The 18,319-nt window shown below is 40.5% G+C and overlaps 1 protein-coding gene across 1 annotated transcript; it reads right to left on the reverse strand.

Annotated features, from left to right (window-relative positions):
- Nucleotides 1–2,061: 2,061 nt before the first annotated feature.
- Nucleotides 2,062–17,426, reverse strand: LOC103517964. Its single transcript, XM_026829882.1, has 9 exons — nucleotides 17,420–17,426; nucleotides 14,362–14,559; nucleotides 13,741–13,916; nucleotides 9,024–9,980; nucleotides 7,445–7,607; nucleotides 4,634–4,805; nucleotides 3,656–3,962; nucleotides 2,664–2,795; nucleotides 2,062–2,091 (listed from the first exon to the last, which is right to left on the reverse strand). Exons 1-9 carry the CDS (start codon nucleotides 17,424–17,426, stop codon nucleotides 2,062–2,064), a joined length of 2,142 nt encoding a protein of 713 aa, XP_026685683.1.
- Nucleotides 17,427–18,319: the final 893 nt, after the last annotated feature.

The raw sequence follows: 18,319 nt of genomic DNA on the forward strand, positions 1-18,319 counted from the left end.
CCAACGATCGATAATCTGGAGTAATCGCTACACTCTGTATGAATACGTTCATTGATTTTGGTCTGTCCGTCGAAGGATAAGGACTTGGCATTGCGGAAGTAGTCGTCATTGTCATCATAGCCTGAAGGCTCGTAACTCTCTGGGCCCGAGTCAGCATAAGATCCCAATCCTGAGTAACTCCCTGGTCCTGAATCAACATATCCACCTGGTCCAGAGCTAGGCTCATGATTCTCTATCGCTAATTATCTCACATTCATTAAGCCTATTGCAAATTAGCCTTATTAGACCATAGTATGTTGCGCCTGATGAACCATGAACTGAATGGAGAATGGATACAATCGGGTTCAGGTAATATCGAGTAAATCTTTTCTCAATGGATATTTGCCAAGTGACCATAAATCTACTTTCAATGAAAAAGTACTTGTAGATAAAATCTATACTGATTACCGGAAAAATTAGAAAAGATTAACACACCTACTTAATCTTTAAAGTTGTTAAAAAAAGAAAGTTGTTCAACATTCCCGCAACTGTTGCGAAACGTTTCCAGCGTGCTTAAAACTTACCATCATTGACCAAAACAGCGTCCAATCCAATAACATCAATATTCTTTAAATTTGTTCGAAAAAGTTGTTCAACAATCAAAGAAAATATTTTGCAACATTGCCGCAACGGTTTACAACTGTTGCGAAACGTTTCGACACTTACCATCAGTCACCACAACATCGTCCAAGCCAATTGCCTCGATATTCTTGTTATTGCTCCTCGGATCGATCAAGAGGCCGTCCTTCCTTGAGATCTCATGCGGCAAACACTGGTCATAAGGGACACAGTAGCAGTTCTCTTCAATCCCGTTGTAGGCTCCGTTAAATCCGCCACTGAATCCACCACCGTTGTCCAGACGAGATCTTTCATACAGGTGACTCATTTCCGAAACATAGCCGCGGTCAAGTAGGTTATTTATGTAAATATGTATGTCATCCTTAACACCTAGCACATTTCATGAATTACCTGTTTCCATAACGTCTTACATAATAGGCAAACAATGTCATACCTCTCTTTGCTGGAGTAGGACATTATGTGATTTAGGATAGCAATTTGGGACACTATGTGTTTTAGGCTGTGTATGTATTAGGAGAATATGTAATTTTCTCATTGTTTGTCCAATGTCTTGGCTCATGCATGCAATCCTATGTATTGTCCATTATGCATTAGCCAGATGTGAGTATAGGAAAACAGAAATTGAGAGAACTAAAATATACCTTGTGTCACGTGTAACCAGGGCAAGTAGATTATAGGCCTACAAACTATAAATCTGTATTTCCAAATTCCAAACCTATTTATTTAAAAAACGACGGACTTTATCCTCAACAGATAAGGTTTGTTCTCGGACCGTCTGGCTTTCTCCTATCCTATCTTAGTTTTTTTGCTTTCGGGACGATAAGCCCTTAGCAGTTACAGCTTACAGCTCCTTCTCTATCATTACAGAAAAAATCTACATTTATAATGAAACGCCCATATAGAGGTGTATGTCATCACATAATCGAGCAAAAACTATACGAACCTACACGATGCTTCCAGTTATCAAATTACCCCAAACAAATTATGACCAAGACATGTGGGTGGAAAGCCTGGTGACTTGCAAAAATTAAAACTCAACAATATGCAAATCATACGAATTGCGTAAGATTTGCATGATGAATTTATTTATAATTATTTTAAATTATTGTTATTATCATTATTATTTTAATTGAGATATGTGTTGCCATAATTGAAGAACTCCATTTTGAGCGAATCTATGCAATAGTTAGCGGCTTGGGTGTTTTGTGCTGATTTCACTTGGTTTCACGTTTCATCAGCCGCCTACGTTTGGCCGTGAGGTAAAACATCTCATAAGCTGACAAATAGGTGGTTGATTGGTCGAAATTGACCAATTGGAAAGATTAGCAAATCGATGATTTATAAAACATCAGATTAGCTGACAAATAGGTGGACTAGGTGGTTATTTTGTCGAAATTGGCAAATTTGAAAAATTAGCAAATCGATGATATATTGCAAAAATTGTTAGTCTATTTTGGAATGTCCTACAGACGCCTACAGTTAACAACGGTTCATGAGTAAATATCACAAGGGAAGACCAATTTTAATGTTTTAAAATTAAAAAAAAAAAAAAAAAATGTAAAAATCAAATTTAAAGGAAGAATTATTGGTGTTAAAGATAACGAAGAATTATTGGCGTTAAAGTTAACGAATAATAGGCGTCAAACATAACGAAGAATTCGCGTTAAAGATAACGAATAATAGGCGTTAAACATAACGAAGAATTGGCGGTAAAGATAACGAAAAAGAGACGTTAGATATAACGAAAAATTGGTGTAAAAGAACGAAAAAGAGACGTTAGACATAACGAAAAATAGACGTTTAGATATAACGAAAAAGAAACTAGATATAACGAAAAAGAGACGGTAGATGTAACGAAGAATCGGCTTTAGATAACGAAGAATAGACTTTGAAGATCACGAAGAATTGGCGTTAAAGATAACGAAGAATTGGCTTTAAAGATAACGAAAAATTAGCGTGAAAGATAAAGAGAAAAAATATTAAAGATATATAGATATCGAAGAGTATGTTGAAAAATAGAAAGTAAGAAATGATGGAAATCTCACCTTGCAAGCGTCTTTGCCTTCTTCGCCTCCTGCACACACGTTGCCAGGATGCAGTTTGAAGTCATACCCTAGTCTGGTCTGCTGTAGTTGTGCCTGACACTGGTGGTGAGATACTACTGGCACGTCTACTTCCTGAAAACAAGATGATATTTTTAAATTAGGTTTTTATTTATTTATTTTAAAAAGGTAAGAGGTCCATAGCAGTCCCGAGAATTATCTTATCAACGATCTGTTTTGGATAAAGTTCGCCCCGGGCGGGATTCGAACCCGCGACCTAGCGCTGACAAGACAGACGCGCTACGCTGACTAGGCGGGTGCTGCAGGCTTATTATATGTTTTAATTTTCCACCTTTTCTTCGGTTTCCCTCGCCCTTTTCTTCTCAGCTGTTAGCTTACTAACAGGCCTTCAAAGGGCTTAAAAAAATAAAAATGTTGGTGAAATGCACTCTTAGTATTTTCCACGAACGAAGGGAGTGATTCGTAGAAGCTTAACCCATTCTCTAGGACTCTCGGTATGTATGTTTGCCCCTACACCTAAGGTTGTTTATTTTCCACGAACGAAGGGAGTGATTCGTAGAAGCTTAACCCATTCTCTAGGACTCTCGGTATGTATGTTTGCCCCTACACCTAAGGCCAGCCACTCACTATCAGGTAGACCTGATCAGGTGTCAGGTATACCTGATAGTGTGTGTCCTCATCAGGTGGACCTGACATCCGGACCTTTTCAGCCGTACCTGTCAGGTCTACCTGTTAGTGTGTGTGCTCATCAGGTATACCTGACCATGCAGGTGAATGGCTGGCCTAAGCCTCGGAGTGGGCCACGAACGTACCTTGAGGATGTTCTGATATTTGCCAAAGTCCCCGAACGCGTCCTTCCCCCCGGACCTTTTCAGCCGTACCTGTCAGGTCTACCTGTTAGTGTGTGTGCTCATCAGGTATACCTGACCAGGTGAAATGGCTGGCCTAAGCCTCGGAGTGGGCCACGAACGTACCTTGAGGATGTTCTGATATTTGCCAAAGTCCCCGAACGCGTCCTTCCCCCATCCGGTCGTGTAACATCGGCTACCCGCGTACTCGGAGTTCGGCTCCGGCAGACACGCCGGACTGATATGCGGATTCGCCGCAAAGTCCACCGGTTTGTCCATGCGCAGAACCGCAATGTTGTTGTTGAGCGTGCCGGCGTAGAATTCTGGATGGATGACGAGATTTGTTACGTCACGCTCTACGTAGGGATAAAATTCTACGTCATGGTTCACGTCCCACTCCCCTAGACGCACGCGCAGGTCGTACGCCGTGTAGCGACGTCACGCTCTACGTAGGGATAAAATTCTACGTCATGGTTCACGTCCCACTCCCCTAGACGGACGCGCAGGTCGTACGCCGTGTAGCTGAAATAGGAGTAGAAAAGCCGTATTTTATTACGTGACTAACGTGACTTTTTTAAATTCAACATGGCTGAACAAAAGAGATAACAATTTTTATCTTCAACACCCTGGCCGCCAAAGCATACTTCATTGTGATTACCTACACAAACCCATGTATTAAAAAATAAAACATCTAGAAATTTTTATGAACGCCTGGAAACTATTTTCAACTATGCAATGTGCTACAGTAGGAACATTATTGATTTTATTCCGTAGGTAGTAAGTATTTCAGTAGAGATTCTGATTTATTTGTGAGGCAGGTACCTATGTATACTCGTTACAAAGACTTTAGGGCCTAGGTATAACTCCATTGTTATAAATCATAGGCATTTTGGCCTTCTGAATATATCCCTGCGGGTCCATGCCCGTGGTAGGTAGGTACATACATACTACTAAAATTCCCCATCCGTGGCACAAGCTCTGCTTATACAGATGGGTATACCACTTATAAAAAAAATGTATGTTCTGAGAGTTTTGTCCATCAAAAATAAATGGAAATTTGTAAATTAATTAAAATTAGCTACTGTTAGGTATAAAGGTACTCACGATTTGATACAATGGGCGGCGGTCAGAATATGATAGGCATCGATCAGGGTACCTCCGCACACATAGACACTCTCCTGGGGGTCCTTCTTGAGGATGGCCACATGCCATGGGTATTCGCCAAACTCGCTGTCACCATCTACATACACGGGGTTCTTGATACGACCATTGATACCTGCCAAAGAGGTAAACAAAATGGTGAATTTCACAAGAAAAATAAACACCTAATGAGGCTGAATTCCTCCTATTCTGTGTTCCTTCTATTTTGACTTTTGAGAGAAAAAGTTAAAAAGAAGAACAAATCCATTTAGGAAAAAAAAAGAAGTGCGCAGAAACGCATGGACATTAACACATTACAGTAGTATTGCCTGCAAACGAGCTGTGCTCGGGACAGTTGATGTGACGTCATCGTGTAAGGAAACGTATGCCATGACGTCAGTAAATAAGATTTACCGGTATTTTTTTTAAATCCATTTATCTCGAGATCTAGAAGTTGAAGGAAAAGGAAAATTCCCTAGTTCCTCATTTTTCGGCTCTTTGACACTTCATCTAAGTAAGCACAACTGGTATATTGTATGCTTCTAGGGGTTACTTTCGCTGTGACCGCGGTGATGACGCTATTCAAGTCATTACCCTCGCAATGAGAGAAGAAACTCTTGCGTTGGAAAAAATAAAATAAAACAAAAATGATTGAAACTCGTAAAAAAAAGGTTTTTTCTTAGTAGGTAAACAAAAAATAAAAACTCTGTCTTTGTTTAGTTTTCTGATGCTTTTTGTCCGTAATATTACGTATGTCCAGTAAAACTTACATCTATGTCCCAAAAGAACGATATAAGAGTATAGAAATAGGTATGCGTGCAAAAAATAGCTATGAACCACATCAAAGAATGAAGACAACTACTGAAAAATGACTTTCATAGAAGTCACTTTTGGGAGTCCATAGAAAAAAGAGGGTCAGAAAAAAAAGAGCAGAAAAATCGGAAGACCAAAATATTTTAGAAGAAATAAGCAAAAGAAGGAAACTACTTGCAAGAGAATATGTAGACATGATAGTGGACATGATAAAAACTTACAAACATAATCATGCTTTCGAAAAGGGCGTTTAGAACAAAGAAAAAGAAATATATTGAAGACAAAATTTTGCATGAAGTTCAAGAAGAGATTACTAGCAACAACCAAAAAGGCAAAATTCTACACATGCTAAACAAACTACTACAAGTCAATAGACAATACTATTTACAATATTGCATGCTTATACTAAATATAGACTTTAGATATAACGAAAAAGAAACTAGATATAACGAAAAAGAGACGGTAGATGTAACGAAGAATCGGCTTTAAAGATAACGAAGAATAGACTTTGAAGACCACGAAGAATTGGCGTTAAAGATAACCAAGAATTGGCTTTAAAGATAACGAAAAATTAGCGTGAAAGATAAAGAGAAAAAATATTAAAGATATATAGATATCGAAGAGTATGTTGAAAAAGAAATGATGGAAATCTCACCTTGCAAGCGTCTTTGCCTTCTTCGCCTCCTGCACACACGTTGCCAGGATGCAGTTTGAAGTCATACCCTAGTCTGGTCTGCTGTAGTTGTGCCTGACACTGGTGGTGAGATACTACTGGCACGTCTACTTCCTGAAAACAAGATGATATTTTTAAATTAGGTTTTTATTTATTTATTTTAAAAAGGTAAGAGGTCCATAGCAGTCCCGAGAATTATCTTATCAACGATCTGTTTTGGATAAAGTTCGCCCCGGGCGGGATTCGAACCCGCGACCTAGCGCTGACAAGACAGACGCGCTACGCTGACTAGGCGGGTGCTGCAGGCTTATTATATGTTTTAATTTTCCACCTTTTCTTCGGTTTCCCTCGCCCTTTTCTTCTCAGCTGTTAGCTTACTAACAGGCCTTCAAAGGGCTTAAAAAAATAAAAATGTTGGTGAAATGCACTCTTAGTATTTTCCACGAACGAAGGGAGTGATTCGTAGAAGCTTAACCCATTCTCTAGGACTCTCGGTATGTATGTTTGCCCCTACACCTAAGGCCAGCCACTCACTATCAGGTAGACCTGATCAGGTGTCAGGTATACCTGATAGAGTCAGTTCTACCTGATAGTGTGTGTCCTCATCAGGTAGACCTGACATCCGGACCTTTTCAGCCGTACCTGTCAGGTCTACCTGTTAGTGTGTGTGCTCATCAGGTATACCTGACCAGGTGAAATGGCTGGCCTAAGCCTCGGAGTGGGCCACGAACGTACCTTGAGGATGTTCTGATATTTGCCAAAGTCCCCGAACGCGTCCTTCCCCCATCCGGTCGTGTAACATCGGCTCCCCGCGTACTCGGAGTTCGGCTCCGGCAAACACGCCGGACTGATGTGCGGATTCGCCGCAAAGTCCACCGGTTTGTCCATGCGCAGAACCGCAATGTTGTTGTTGAGCGTGCCGGCGTAGAATTCTGGATGGATCATCAAAGTAGAAACACACTACCATCACATCACGTCACGTGAAGTCAGAAAGATGTACATAGTTTTCCTATAATATTGTAGGTACATAATTTCGTTCAGAACACTCACACATTATCCGTTTAGGGTAAAATCCGGTCTGGGCGGGAATCGAATCCGCGATCTAGCGCTTACAAGACAGACGCGCTGCCCTCCAAGCTAACTAGACTGGATGAGGAATCGAGAGGTCGAAAGCCCAACCACATGACACTATGCTTACCTTGAAGTCACAAAAGATGTAACCAAGTCGGAGTGACATAGGGTGTTTATTATAGCCGATGGCCCTACTTATACCAATACCAAATGCTTACCTTGGGCATTCCGCCGTCCACAGCTACCATAGGCGCCGGGGCGGTTATTGTAGATGTTGCTGCCCAGGCCGATATTACGGGGCGGCCTTCTGCAGCACACCTGACGAGGGCCACACTTGCCGCCCCCTAAACCGCCTCCTGGATAGTAGCCGCCGGCCTGTCTCTGTGAAGAGGAAAACATATACTTTATTAGGACTAGTAGTTCAGAGGAACCCTCATTCAAGAAAGGGGCTAGCAGAGAGTTCTCAAAGGCCTAATGCAAACTTTACCGTCTTGAAAACTGTTACCAAATTTGGGCAATCTTTTCGAAAGTTACAGTTACAAACAGACCAAAGGAAATAAAAAAAATTAGGTACTTGAAACTCGTAAAAAAAAGGTTTTTTCTTAGTAGGTAAACAAAAAATAAAAACTCTTTGTCTTTGTTTAGTTTTCTGATGCTTTTTGTCCGTAATACTACGTATGTCCAGTAAAACTTACATCTACGTCCCAAAAGAACGATATAAGAGTATAGAAATAGGTATGCGTGCAAAAAATAGCTATGAACCACATCAAAGAATGAAGACAACTACTGAAAAATGACTTTCATAGAAGTCACTTTTGGGAGTCCATAGAAAAAAGAGGGTCAGAAAAAAAAGAGCAGAAAAATCGGAAGACCAAAATATTTTAGAAGAAATAAGCAAAAGAAGGAAACTACTTGCAAGAGAATATGTAGACATGATAGTGGACATGATAAAAACTTACAAACATAATCATGCTTTCGAAAAGGGCGTTTAGAACAAAGAAAAAGAAATATATTGAAGACAAAATTTTGCATGAAGTTCAAGAAGAGATTACTAGCAACAACCAAAAAGGCAAAATTCTACACATGCTAAACAAACTACTACAAGTCAATAGACAATACTATTTACAATATTGCATGCTTATACCTGAAATATAAACATACAGAAAAGTTGGTAACATAATAATTATTATGAAAATTAATAACAAATCCAAGTTTGTTATTAATTTACTATGGAGAGTGATCAAACATAAAGGTAGCCAGAAATTGAATGACATTATCAAATATTAGATGAAATCATCAGGTGATCCATCATCAAATGTGGAAATATGAACAATATGTAATTTAATGGGTTCTTTGGGAATTACGAATTGTCCAAAAAATATCTAATCATCTTCCAGGTTGAGTTTTAATCTTTTGTCCCTGTAAGTTGGAGGTTTTAGTTCGTTATTGTACATAAGTATCATTAAATGCTTTATTATTTGTTATTGTAGATTTTTAAGTATGTGTATTTTTTGGTAGGTAATGTCTTGGTGTTGTACGTAACTTGTTTTGACGTCATCTTATTGAAATTCCTTCGTTCTGTAGTTTCATCATCAGGTTGGTCAGTTTTGTCAGGTTCAGGTCCCGTATTTCTGTTGTCTTCACTTCATTCAGCACTCAGTCCTTCCTTCGTTCTGTAGTTTTCTCATCAGGTTTGGTCAGGTTTGTCAGGTTTAGGTCCCGTATTTCTCTGTCGTCATTACTTCATTCAGGCTCATTTCAGTCTTCATCAACTTCCTTGTTGCCACTTGGACTTACCTTCTGCACATCAACATCTTCTTTGTCATCAGCAGTCTCATCAGCGTTTCTTCTCTGTCGTGATTGTCCATCAAATGCCACATTGGAAGATCGCCTATCTGATGGGAATGCCACCGTGTTCTGGCCTTGCTTCGGCGCATCTGACTGTTTCTGATTGAAAGATTTGCCTGCGTCATCTCTGAACGCTACGTTTGTGTTTCCTTGGTTGGATTGTTGATCTGTTTTGGTCTGTCCGTCGAAGGATAAGGACTTGGCATTGCGGAAGTAGTCGTCATTGTCATCATAGCCTGAAGGCTCGTAACTCTCTGGGCCCGAGTCAGCATAAGATCCCAATCCTGAGTAACTCCCTGGTCCTGAATCAACATATCCACCTGGTCCAGAGCTAGGCTCATGATCATATAGTCCGTTATCATATGGAGGCTCGGTGCGGTAGCTTGTAAAACTGGGTGCATAGCTTGGCGAGTAACCTTCATAGAATGGTTTGAATGGAGGTCCATGTCCGTAGCTTGGTGGAGGTCTCGAGTAGTAAGGTGGAGATGGCTTGTACGAGTGGTAATGCTGGTGGTAGATGGGCGGATACCCTCCTCCGTAGCCATAGCCTCCTTTGAACTTGTGTACCAAGCTACCGAACTTATGAACAAGGCCTGCATTGGGCGTCAGATGAAGATTGACGAAAGGTTTCAACACTTTCTCGCCCTCGTCGTCTTTGGACACTTGTAGACTGACCAGAGGGTTCACATTGACCAGGCCTAGATTGAGACCGTCGCTACCACCGAAGGAGCCTCCGTAAGGGTTTACGTGCGGGTTAGGGCCGTAAGGATTAACCGGGTAGCTGCCACCTCCCTGAGGGAGACCGAAGGAAACGCCAAAGGTCGGTTTAATGCGAAGGCCGGAGCCTGAGGTATCGTCATCTTCATCATCAGAGGAGCCACCTAGACCGCCTAGCTTGCGACGGCGCTGGAAAACAATCGGGTTTTGGAACTCAGTTTGGTATGCACACTCATCACTATTGAGGTTTCCATGGCAACGGGTATATTCTCTGAGCAAACTAACAAGAAGATAGGCAGGTACTAAGGCCAGCCACTCACTATCTCCTGGTATCAGGTAGACCTGACAGGTACACCTGATCAGGTCCGCCTAAGTTTTCGATGATTGTGCATACCGCGCTCAGTTTTGTTATTTTGGTTTAGGGTTTTGTTGTCTCATGTGCGATTAGATTTTGATTAGTGATGTTCGATTATGATTTGTGAGTTTGAGTGTTGTCATTTTGATTATTTCCCTGAAAACCCCTACTTAAAATTGTCTAGGTAAGGTAAAGGTATATAAAACAATAAGGTATGAGCCGTCACTTTGGATTGCAGTGTTGTAATGGTAATGTTACTCCTCCATAGTAAAAAATCAAGTTAGCCATGTAAAAATGTGTGGCGAAAGAGAACAAAAGTTGGGGGAACAACCGTTTACAATACAACCTCTTTCCTGTCAACAATAATGGATTTTGGATACCCCTGCTAACTTGCTACTCACTGGTCATCGTTACTGGCTACATCATGAATGATCACCCCACATAATAATGAAAATCCTAAAGAGCATGCATCAAATTCCAGCACAGAAGTATAAATAAAAGCAAGAGAGGGACGTAGCTTGGCTCATCAAAGTAGAAACACACTACCATCACATCACGTCACGTGAAGTCAGAAAGATGTACATAGTTTTCCTATAATATTGTAGGTACATAATTTCTTTCAGAACACTCACACTAACATCGCGTCACGTGATGTAGTGTGTTTCTACCTTGACAAGCTTACTAGGCTGACCTTTTTTGAGGTTTATTAATACTTCGTGCTCTTTAGAAATCAATTTACAAAATGACAGTCACACTAACATCGCGTCACGTGATGTTGTGTGTTTCTACCTTGACAAGCTTACTAGGCTGACCTTTTTTGAGGTTTATTAATACTTCGTGCTGTTTAGAAATCAAATTACAAAATTACTATTGAGGTTTCCATGACAACGGGTATATTCTCTGAGCAAACTAACAAGAAGATAGGCAGGTACTAAGGCCAGCCACTCACTATCAGGTAGACCTGACAGGTACACCTGATCAGGTCCGCCTAAGTTTTCGATGATTGTGCATACCGCGCTCAGTTTTGTTATTTTGGTTTAGGGTTTTGTTGTCTCATGTGCGATTAGATTTTGATTAGTGATGTTTGATTATGATCAAGCTACTCACCGAGGCAAGCCCCAAATCGCACAGTCTATCCTTGATCAGATGCCGGGCCTGGGTGTAGTTATCGCTCTTCAGCACATCCTGCACGCCAGGGTCGGCATAGATCTCATCGTACCCCTGCAGGTTCCGCCCCTGTCGTCCCGAATTGATGATGTCGTCTACAAGGCCGTCCTTAGTCGTCGGAACGTCGGCGGTTGGTGCCGCCTCTTCCTTGGGTTTGGCGCCCCAGGACCATTTGTCTTCAGCCGCGACGCAGGCCAGGAATAGCAGTGCCGCTATTCCGCGATAGGAGACCAGATGCATGCCTGAGGGAAAACAGAGAACGGTTGATTGTTATTTATTTTATTATTTTAAACAGGGAGTAGACCAGCTTAGTCTGGCTGGGGGACTTTAAACAGGGAGGATACCAGCCTGAAATTTCCCTTGCTAAAGAAACAGCAAAGGTTGAGTGCGAAGGGCATCCACTTGTAAAATTTTTGTAGCCAAAACCAAATGTCAGCCCAAAGCAATAACCTAGCTACTAGCTAGTACTGATTGAAATTCTGACGAAAAACGCCGACCCCGTCTGAACACGGGAAAAGGCGAAGAATATTATTATTATTTGATCGAACGAACTGGTTCATTTGATCTGTCCATTTGTTTAGCAATCTCAAATCGATCTGACGATTCAGTTTGATCTGCCAAAACCTACTTCTGCTGTTTACATAAACCAATCGATTGAACATTAGACCTCATTAGGTTCTGGTCAATCAACGTGATTAGTTATTCATATAGGTACGAGTATCTATCCGATATGTCCAATTTGCTACTACCTATGTATTGCTACTACTTGATATGTATGTGGAACAAATTGCCTGAATAAATAGATTGTTTAGGTGGGTAGTCTGGGTACTTAGTACGATAACAGGGTTGTTTGATATTAAGTGCATTTATTACCTATATTGATGATAACAGCATGAATCTTGTGGTTATGTGGTCTACTTTAGGTATGATTTTTTTTCTACCGCACACGCTTTGAAATCTTGAAACACCCTGAACTTTCTCAACTGGACAGTATTTAGCAGAAAAGAACCATCCATAAGGCAATTCCCCTTATGAATGGTTCTTTTCCGCTTATCCAACTTTCTTGTTTATTTATTCATTATTTGGTCGTTGGGGATTTCATCACAGACAGCAGTTTAGGGTGTTAAAACCAGATAGGTTAGGACAGCCACTCACTATCAGGTAGACCTGAGAGGTCTATCTGTCAGGTCTGCATGACAGGTCTACCTGATAGTGTGTGTTCATCAGGTAGACCTGACAGGTGAAGCTGATCAAGTGTACCTGTCGGGTCTACGTGATAATGATTGGCTGGCCTTATGTGCGGACAAAATCCATTAAGAGTTTTTTCCGGTGCGGAGTGATTTTTTAAATACTTAGGTTAAACAGAGTGGAGCCTTAGGGGGGAAAATCTATTGTGAGTAGGCGTGAGGATATTAGAAAGCAAAATCAACATTATTTCACCACTGGTGAATCGCTCAGTCAGTGATTGTTAGGTAAGCCTTTTGGACACTATCAATAGAAATTTTGCCAATACAATAACCTAAATTTGGCTCAAAAGGAATCATTGTGGTGATACAATAGCATCAATCCCAAATTCATTTCAGTTTTTTTTTTTTTTTTTTTTTTTTTTTTAAAAATAGTGTGCAGAACAGACAGCGTTTTAGGGTGTTAAAACCAGAACTGATAGGTTAGGACAGCCACTCACTATCAGGTAGACCTGAGAGGTCTATCTGTCAGGTCTACCTGATACTTGATGAGCACACACACTATCATGTAGACCTGAGAGGCGGACCTGATCAATTGTACCTGTCAGGTCTGATAGTGATTGGCTGGCCTTATGTGCGGGTAAAATCCATCAAGAGTTTTTCCGATGCGGAGTGATTTTTTAAATACTTATGTCAAACAGAGTGGAGCCTTAGGGGGGAAAATCTATTGTGAGTAGGCGTGAGGGTATTAGAAAGCAAAATCAGTGATTGTTAGGAAAGCTTTTTTGAACACCATCAATGGCAATTTTGCCAATACACCTAAATTTTCTTGTTATCACCACAATGCTCCCTTGTGGTGATGGTGATATAATAGGTACTCTATAGCTCCATTCATTGATCTTAGGGTAATCTTTTTAAACAAAATACTCGCTCTCAAGGTACAATTCCAATGATCTGATTGACCAAATTCTTTTCAGTTTGACTTGAGGGCTATAATTTTTTGTTCATATAATATGGCCCTTGGTCTCAATCCTGAAGGTGTGTCTATACATAGTCGAAGGCTGTCGATCGACGCGACGTCGACTGAAACCGTGGCCTCTACAAGATAGATTCACCTCTTCGTCGATCGACCATTGATCGATGGGGTCGACTATGTGTGGACGGGTGGACACATCTTGAGACATTCCAACTTGATAAGCCCTAGTATTAGCCATTCACCAAAAAATGTCAAAGGTTCACTTACAGCTTGCAGTTTGCTATCGTCGGCCACGGAATCGCTGCTGGTCTCTCGCTTTCTTCTCTCCTTGTGGTCGGCGGCGGCTTTGGCGGTCTCTTCTTTGCCGCTTTCGGCGGCCGAGTCTCCTTGTTCTTCCTTGCTGTCATCCCGCTTTACGTGGTGGGAAATGATGGTGCCGTTACCTGGGAACAGGTTAGTATTTGGTTAGGTAAAGGATGTGGTTAAGGCGGTCTCTTCCTGATCCCTTATGTGCTGCGTCCATTCAGTGTGACTTGAGAGCGAGAATTTTGAATTTTCCTTCATAAATACGGCCCTTAAGGTAGAAACACTACTACCCTAACGTCACGTGAGCTCATGGGAAGTCAGAAAGATGTAGTTCAAAGTTCTCCCATAATAGAGTAGGTGATTTCGTTCACAATAGCTACACTACCCTCACGTCAAGTGAGCTCACGTGAGGTGAGGGTAGTGTAGATATCGTGAACGAAATCAGCTACTATACCTATTATGGCAGTACTTTGAATCACATGAGCTCACGTGGTTTTCCCCATGAGATCACGTGACGTGAGAGAAGTTCTACCTTTGGTGTCAATCCTGAGACATTGATAAGCCCTAGCATTAGTCATTCACCAAAAAATGTCAAAGGTTCACTTACAGCTTGCAGTTTGCTATCGTCGGCCACGGAATCGCTGCTAGTCTCTCGCTTTCTTCTCTCCTTGTGATCGGCGGCTTTGGTGGTCTCTTCTTTGCCGCTTTCGGCGGCAGAGTCTCCTTGTTCTTCCTTGCTGTCATCCCGCTTTACGTGGTGGGAAATGATGGTGCCGTTACCTGGGAACAGGTTAGTATTTGGTTCTAACCCTACAAACTATAAATCTGTATTTCCAAATTCCAAACCTATTTATTAAAAAACGACGGACTTTATCCTCAACAGATAAGTTTTGTTCTCGGAACGTCTGGCTTTCTCCTATCCTATCTTAATTCTTTGCTTTCGGTACGATAAGCCCTTAGCAGTTACAGCTTACGGCTCCTTCTCTATCATTACAGAAAAAATCTACATTTATAATGAAACGCCCATATAGAGGTGTATGTCATCACATAATCGAGCAAAAACTGCGTCCATTTTAGTTTAAGAATGTGGTAGAAGGTCAGTCGAAAAACTGACCATTTACATTTTAACCTTATTAAATCAACAACAGAGAATCGAAGACGAGAAAAAATACCTGGACAGATAGGTACTTTAAGGTTTCACCCATATGGGCATAATGTCTTTCACTATTTCCACTAGTGTTGTAACTAGGTTATGTATTTTTAAAAGAAGAACACAGGATAGGAGAAAGCCAGTCCTTCCAAGAACGAAACCTATCTGTTTAAAATAAAGTTCGCCCAGGGCGGGAATCTAACCCTCTGCCCAGCGATTACAAGACAAATGCGCTACCTCCAAGCTAACTAGGCTGTTTCTCTTCGCTTTCGGGGCGATAAGACCTCCGCCGTTACAGTTTCCTCTATCAAATCTCTTTGGGGGGAAAAAATCAACAAAATCAGAGCAGACACTGAAATCCAGTTCACAAGAAATGTCACCTTCGTGCAAAAAACAATAGCAAAACATACTACACGGTGCTTCCAGTTATCAAATTACTCCAAACAAATTATGACCAAGACATGTGGGTGGAAAGCCTGGTGACTTGCAAAAATTAAAACTCAACAATATGCAAATCATACGAATTGCGTAAGATTTGTATGATAAATTTATTTATAATTATTTTAAATTATTGTTATTATCATTATTATTTTAATTGAGATATGTGTTGCCATAAATGAAGAACTCCATTTTGAGCGAATCTATGCAATAGTTAGCGGCTTGGGTGTTTTGTGCTGATTTCACTTGGTTTTGCGTTTCATCAGCCGCCTACGTTTGGCCGTGAGGTAAAACATTTCTAATAAGCTGACAAATAGGTGGTTGATTGGTCGAAATTGACCAATTGGAAAGATTAGCAAATCGATGAATTTTATAAAATATCAGATTAGCTGACAAATAATTGGACTAGGTGGTTAATTTGTCAAAATTGGCAAATTTGAAAAATTAGCAAATCGATGATATATTGCAAAAATTGTTAGTCTATTTTGGAATGTTCTACAGACGCCTACAGTTAACAACGGTTCATGAGTAAATATCACAAGGGAAGACCAATTTTAATGTTTTAAATTAAAAAAAAAAAAAAAAAAAAAAAAAAATAAAAAAATAATTTAAATATTAAAAAATAAAAAAAAAAAAAAAAAAAATGTAAAAATCAATTTAAGATTCGACGTTAAACAAAGAAAATTTGGTGATACTCAAATTCTCCGAGCGCTGGAGATGAAGTGAATCCCAGGGTTCGTAGAATGAAACTACAACACTTATCGTTACAAAAGCGAAGAGAGAAAGAGAACACAGGATAGGAGAAAGCCAGTCCTTCCAAGAACGAAACCCACCTGTTTAAAATAAAGTTGCCCCGGGCGGGAATCTAACCCTCGGCCCAGCGCTTACAAGGCAAATGCGCTACCTCCAAGCTAACTAGGCTGTTTCTCTTCGCTTTCGGGACGATAAGACCTCCGCCGTTACAGTTTCCTCTATCAAATCTCTTTGGGGGAAAAAATCAACAAAATCAGAGCAGACACTGAAATCCAGTTCACAAGAAATGTCACCTTCGTGCAAAAAACAATAGCAAAACATACAACGACCTCTGCATAAACAATTATTATGTGAATATGTTATGTCATTTGGTGACACAGAGCGAAATGTAGGTTTGTAGATTTCTAATGCCAAATCTTCCTTCGCCCACACACCCACACTTAAGACAAAACGAGAGAGGATGTACTTCTTGTACCAGTGTATCTACTTGTAACAAAACTTGAAATGTTCGCGGTTCGCGTACAAATATAAAGTGTGGTTGAGATTTATTATTATTTTTGAAGAGGTTTGATAGAGTGAACTGTAACTGCTGAATCTGCTGAGGTCTTATCGTCCCAAAATCGACCAGAGAAAGGGACAGGATAGGAGAAAGCCAGTTGTTCCGAGAACGAACCTTATCTATTCAGGTTAAAGTTCGCCCCGGGCGAGAATCGAACCCGCGACCTAGCGCTTACAAGGCAGACGTGCTACCCTCCAAGATAACTGGGGTGGCTCGAGGGTTTTCGATATTTACCCATCAGAGCTATCCAATAATCAGAAGTTAAATGACTACGAAATCTAAGAATCAAAACAGTATGTTTATAAGCTTTATTAAGAGTAATTGCTGTAAGGACATCCTGTAAGAAACAAAGCAACACCCAACACAAACTGAAGGACACTGAAAGTGAATCTTCTGAAGAATAAGAAACAAGAAAACTTTCACTCTAAAGATTATATCGTTGGAAGTTGGAAATGAGATCATCCTAGTGAAACATAATATCCGCAACAGGAAACTTGTGATTTATATGTAACTTTGAATTTCTTTATACAAACTAAAAAACAGACAAACAAACAGACAGACAAACGAAAAAACAAACAAATGAACAAATGAAGAAACGAGCAAGGAAATAACGTCACTACTGCAAACATACTACAAGGGTAGTAACCGGGCCCCCAAAGGAGCATTGGGACTCATTTTTCCTATATCCTTTCCTGTCACCATTTCTGGATTTTGGATACCCCTGCTAACTTGCTACTCACTGGTCATCGTTACTGGCTACATCATGAATGATCACCCCACATAATAATGAAAATCCTAAAGAGCATGCATCAAATTCCAGCACAGAAGTATAAATAAAAGCAAGAGAGGGACGTAGCTTGGCGCATCAAAGTAGAAACACACTACCATCACATCACGTCACGTGAAGTCAGAAAGATGTACATAGTCTATCTAAAATATATACCGCCCCTTGTGTAACTGACTGACTGACTGACTCACGTATACAAATTCTAACCCACTTCTAGATGAGCTAGGAAGATGCGGTTTTCACCAGTAATGAGAAAAGACAAGGTAAGAACCCTTGAAATATTTCAGAACATTCCGAATACTACTCACGCAGCGACTGTCTGACACATTTAGGTCTGTTAGACCACCGGAATGTGTGTGGCTTTCAACCTAGGTCTGTAACGTCAGACAGTCGAAGTGTGAATTGCCTGCATAACCTGCATAATGAAATTAAATTGTTCAAGCTACTCACGAGATATTGACGTTTTTTAGTCCCCCCATAAGAAATACACGGGGAACACGCTTTGAGGCCAGAAAAACTTTTCCTACCCAACTTTTGTTCTCTTTCGCCACACATTTTTACATGGCTAACTTGATTTTTTACTATGGAGGAGTAACATTACCATTACAACACTGCAATCCAAAGTGACGGCTCATACTTAATTGTTTTATCTACCTTTACCTTACCTAGACAATTTTACAGTAGGGGTTTTCAGGGAAATAATCAAAATGACAACACTCAAACTCACAAATCATAATCGAACATCACTAATCAAAATCTAATCGCACATGAGACAACAAAACCCTAAACCAAAATAACAAAACTGAGCGCGGTATGCACAATCATCGTTTCACCCATATGAGCATAATGTCTT

The sequence above is a fragment of the Diaphorina citri genome, unplaced genomic scaffold (assembly GCF_000475195.1).
Source record: "Diaphorina citri unplaced genomic scaffold, Diaci psyllid genome assembly version 1.1 scaffold2023, whole genome shotgun sequence".
Lineage (NCBI taxonomy): Eukaryota > Metazoa > Arthropoda > Insecta > Hemiptera > Psyllidae > Diaphorina > Diaphorina citri.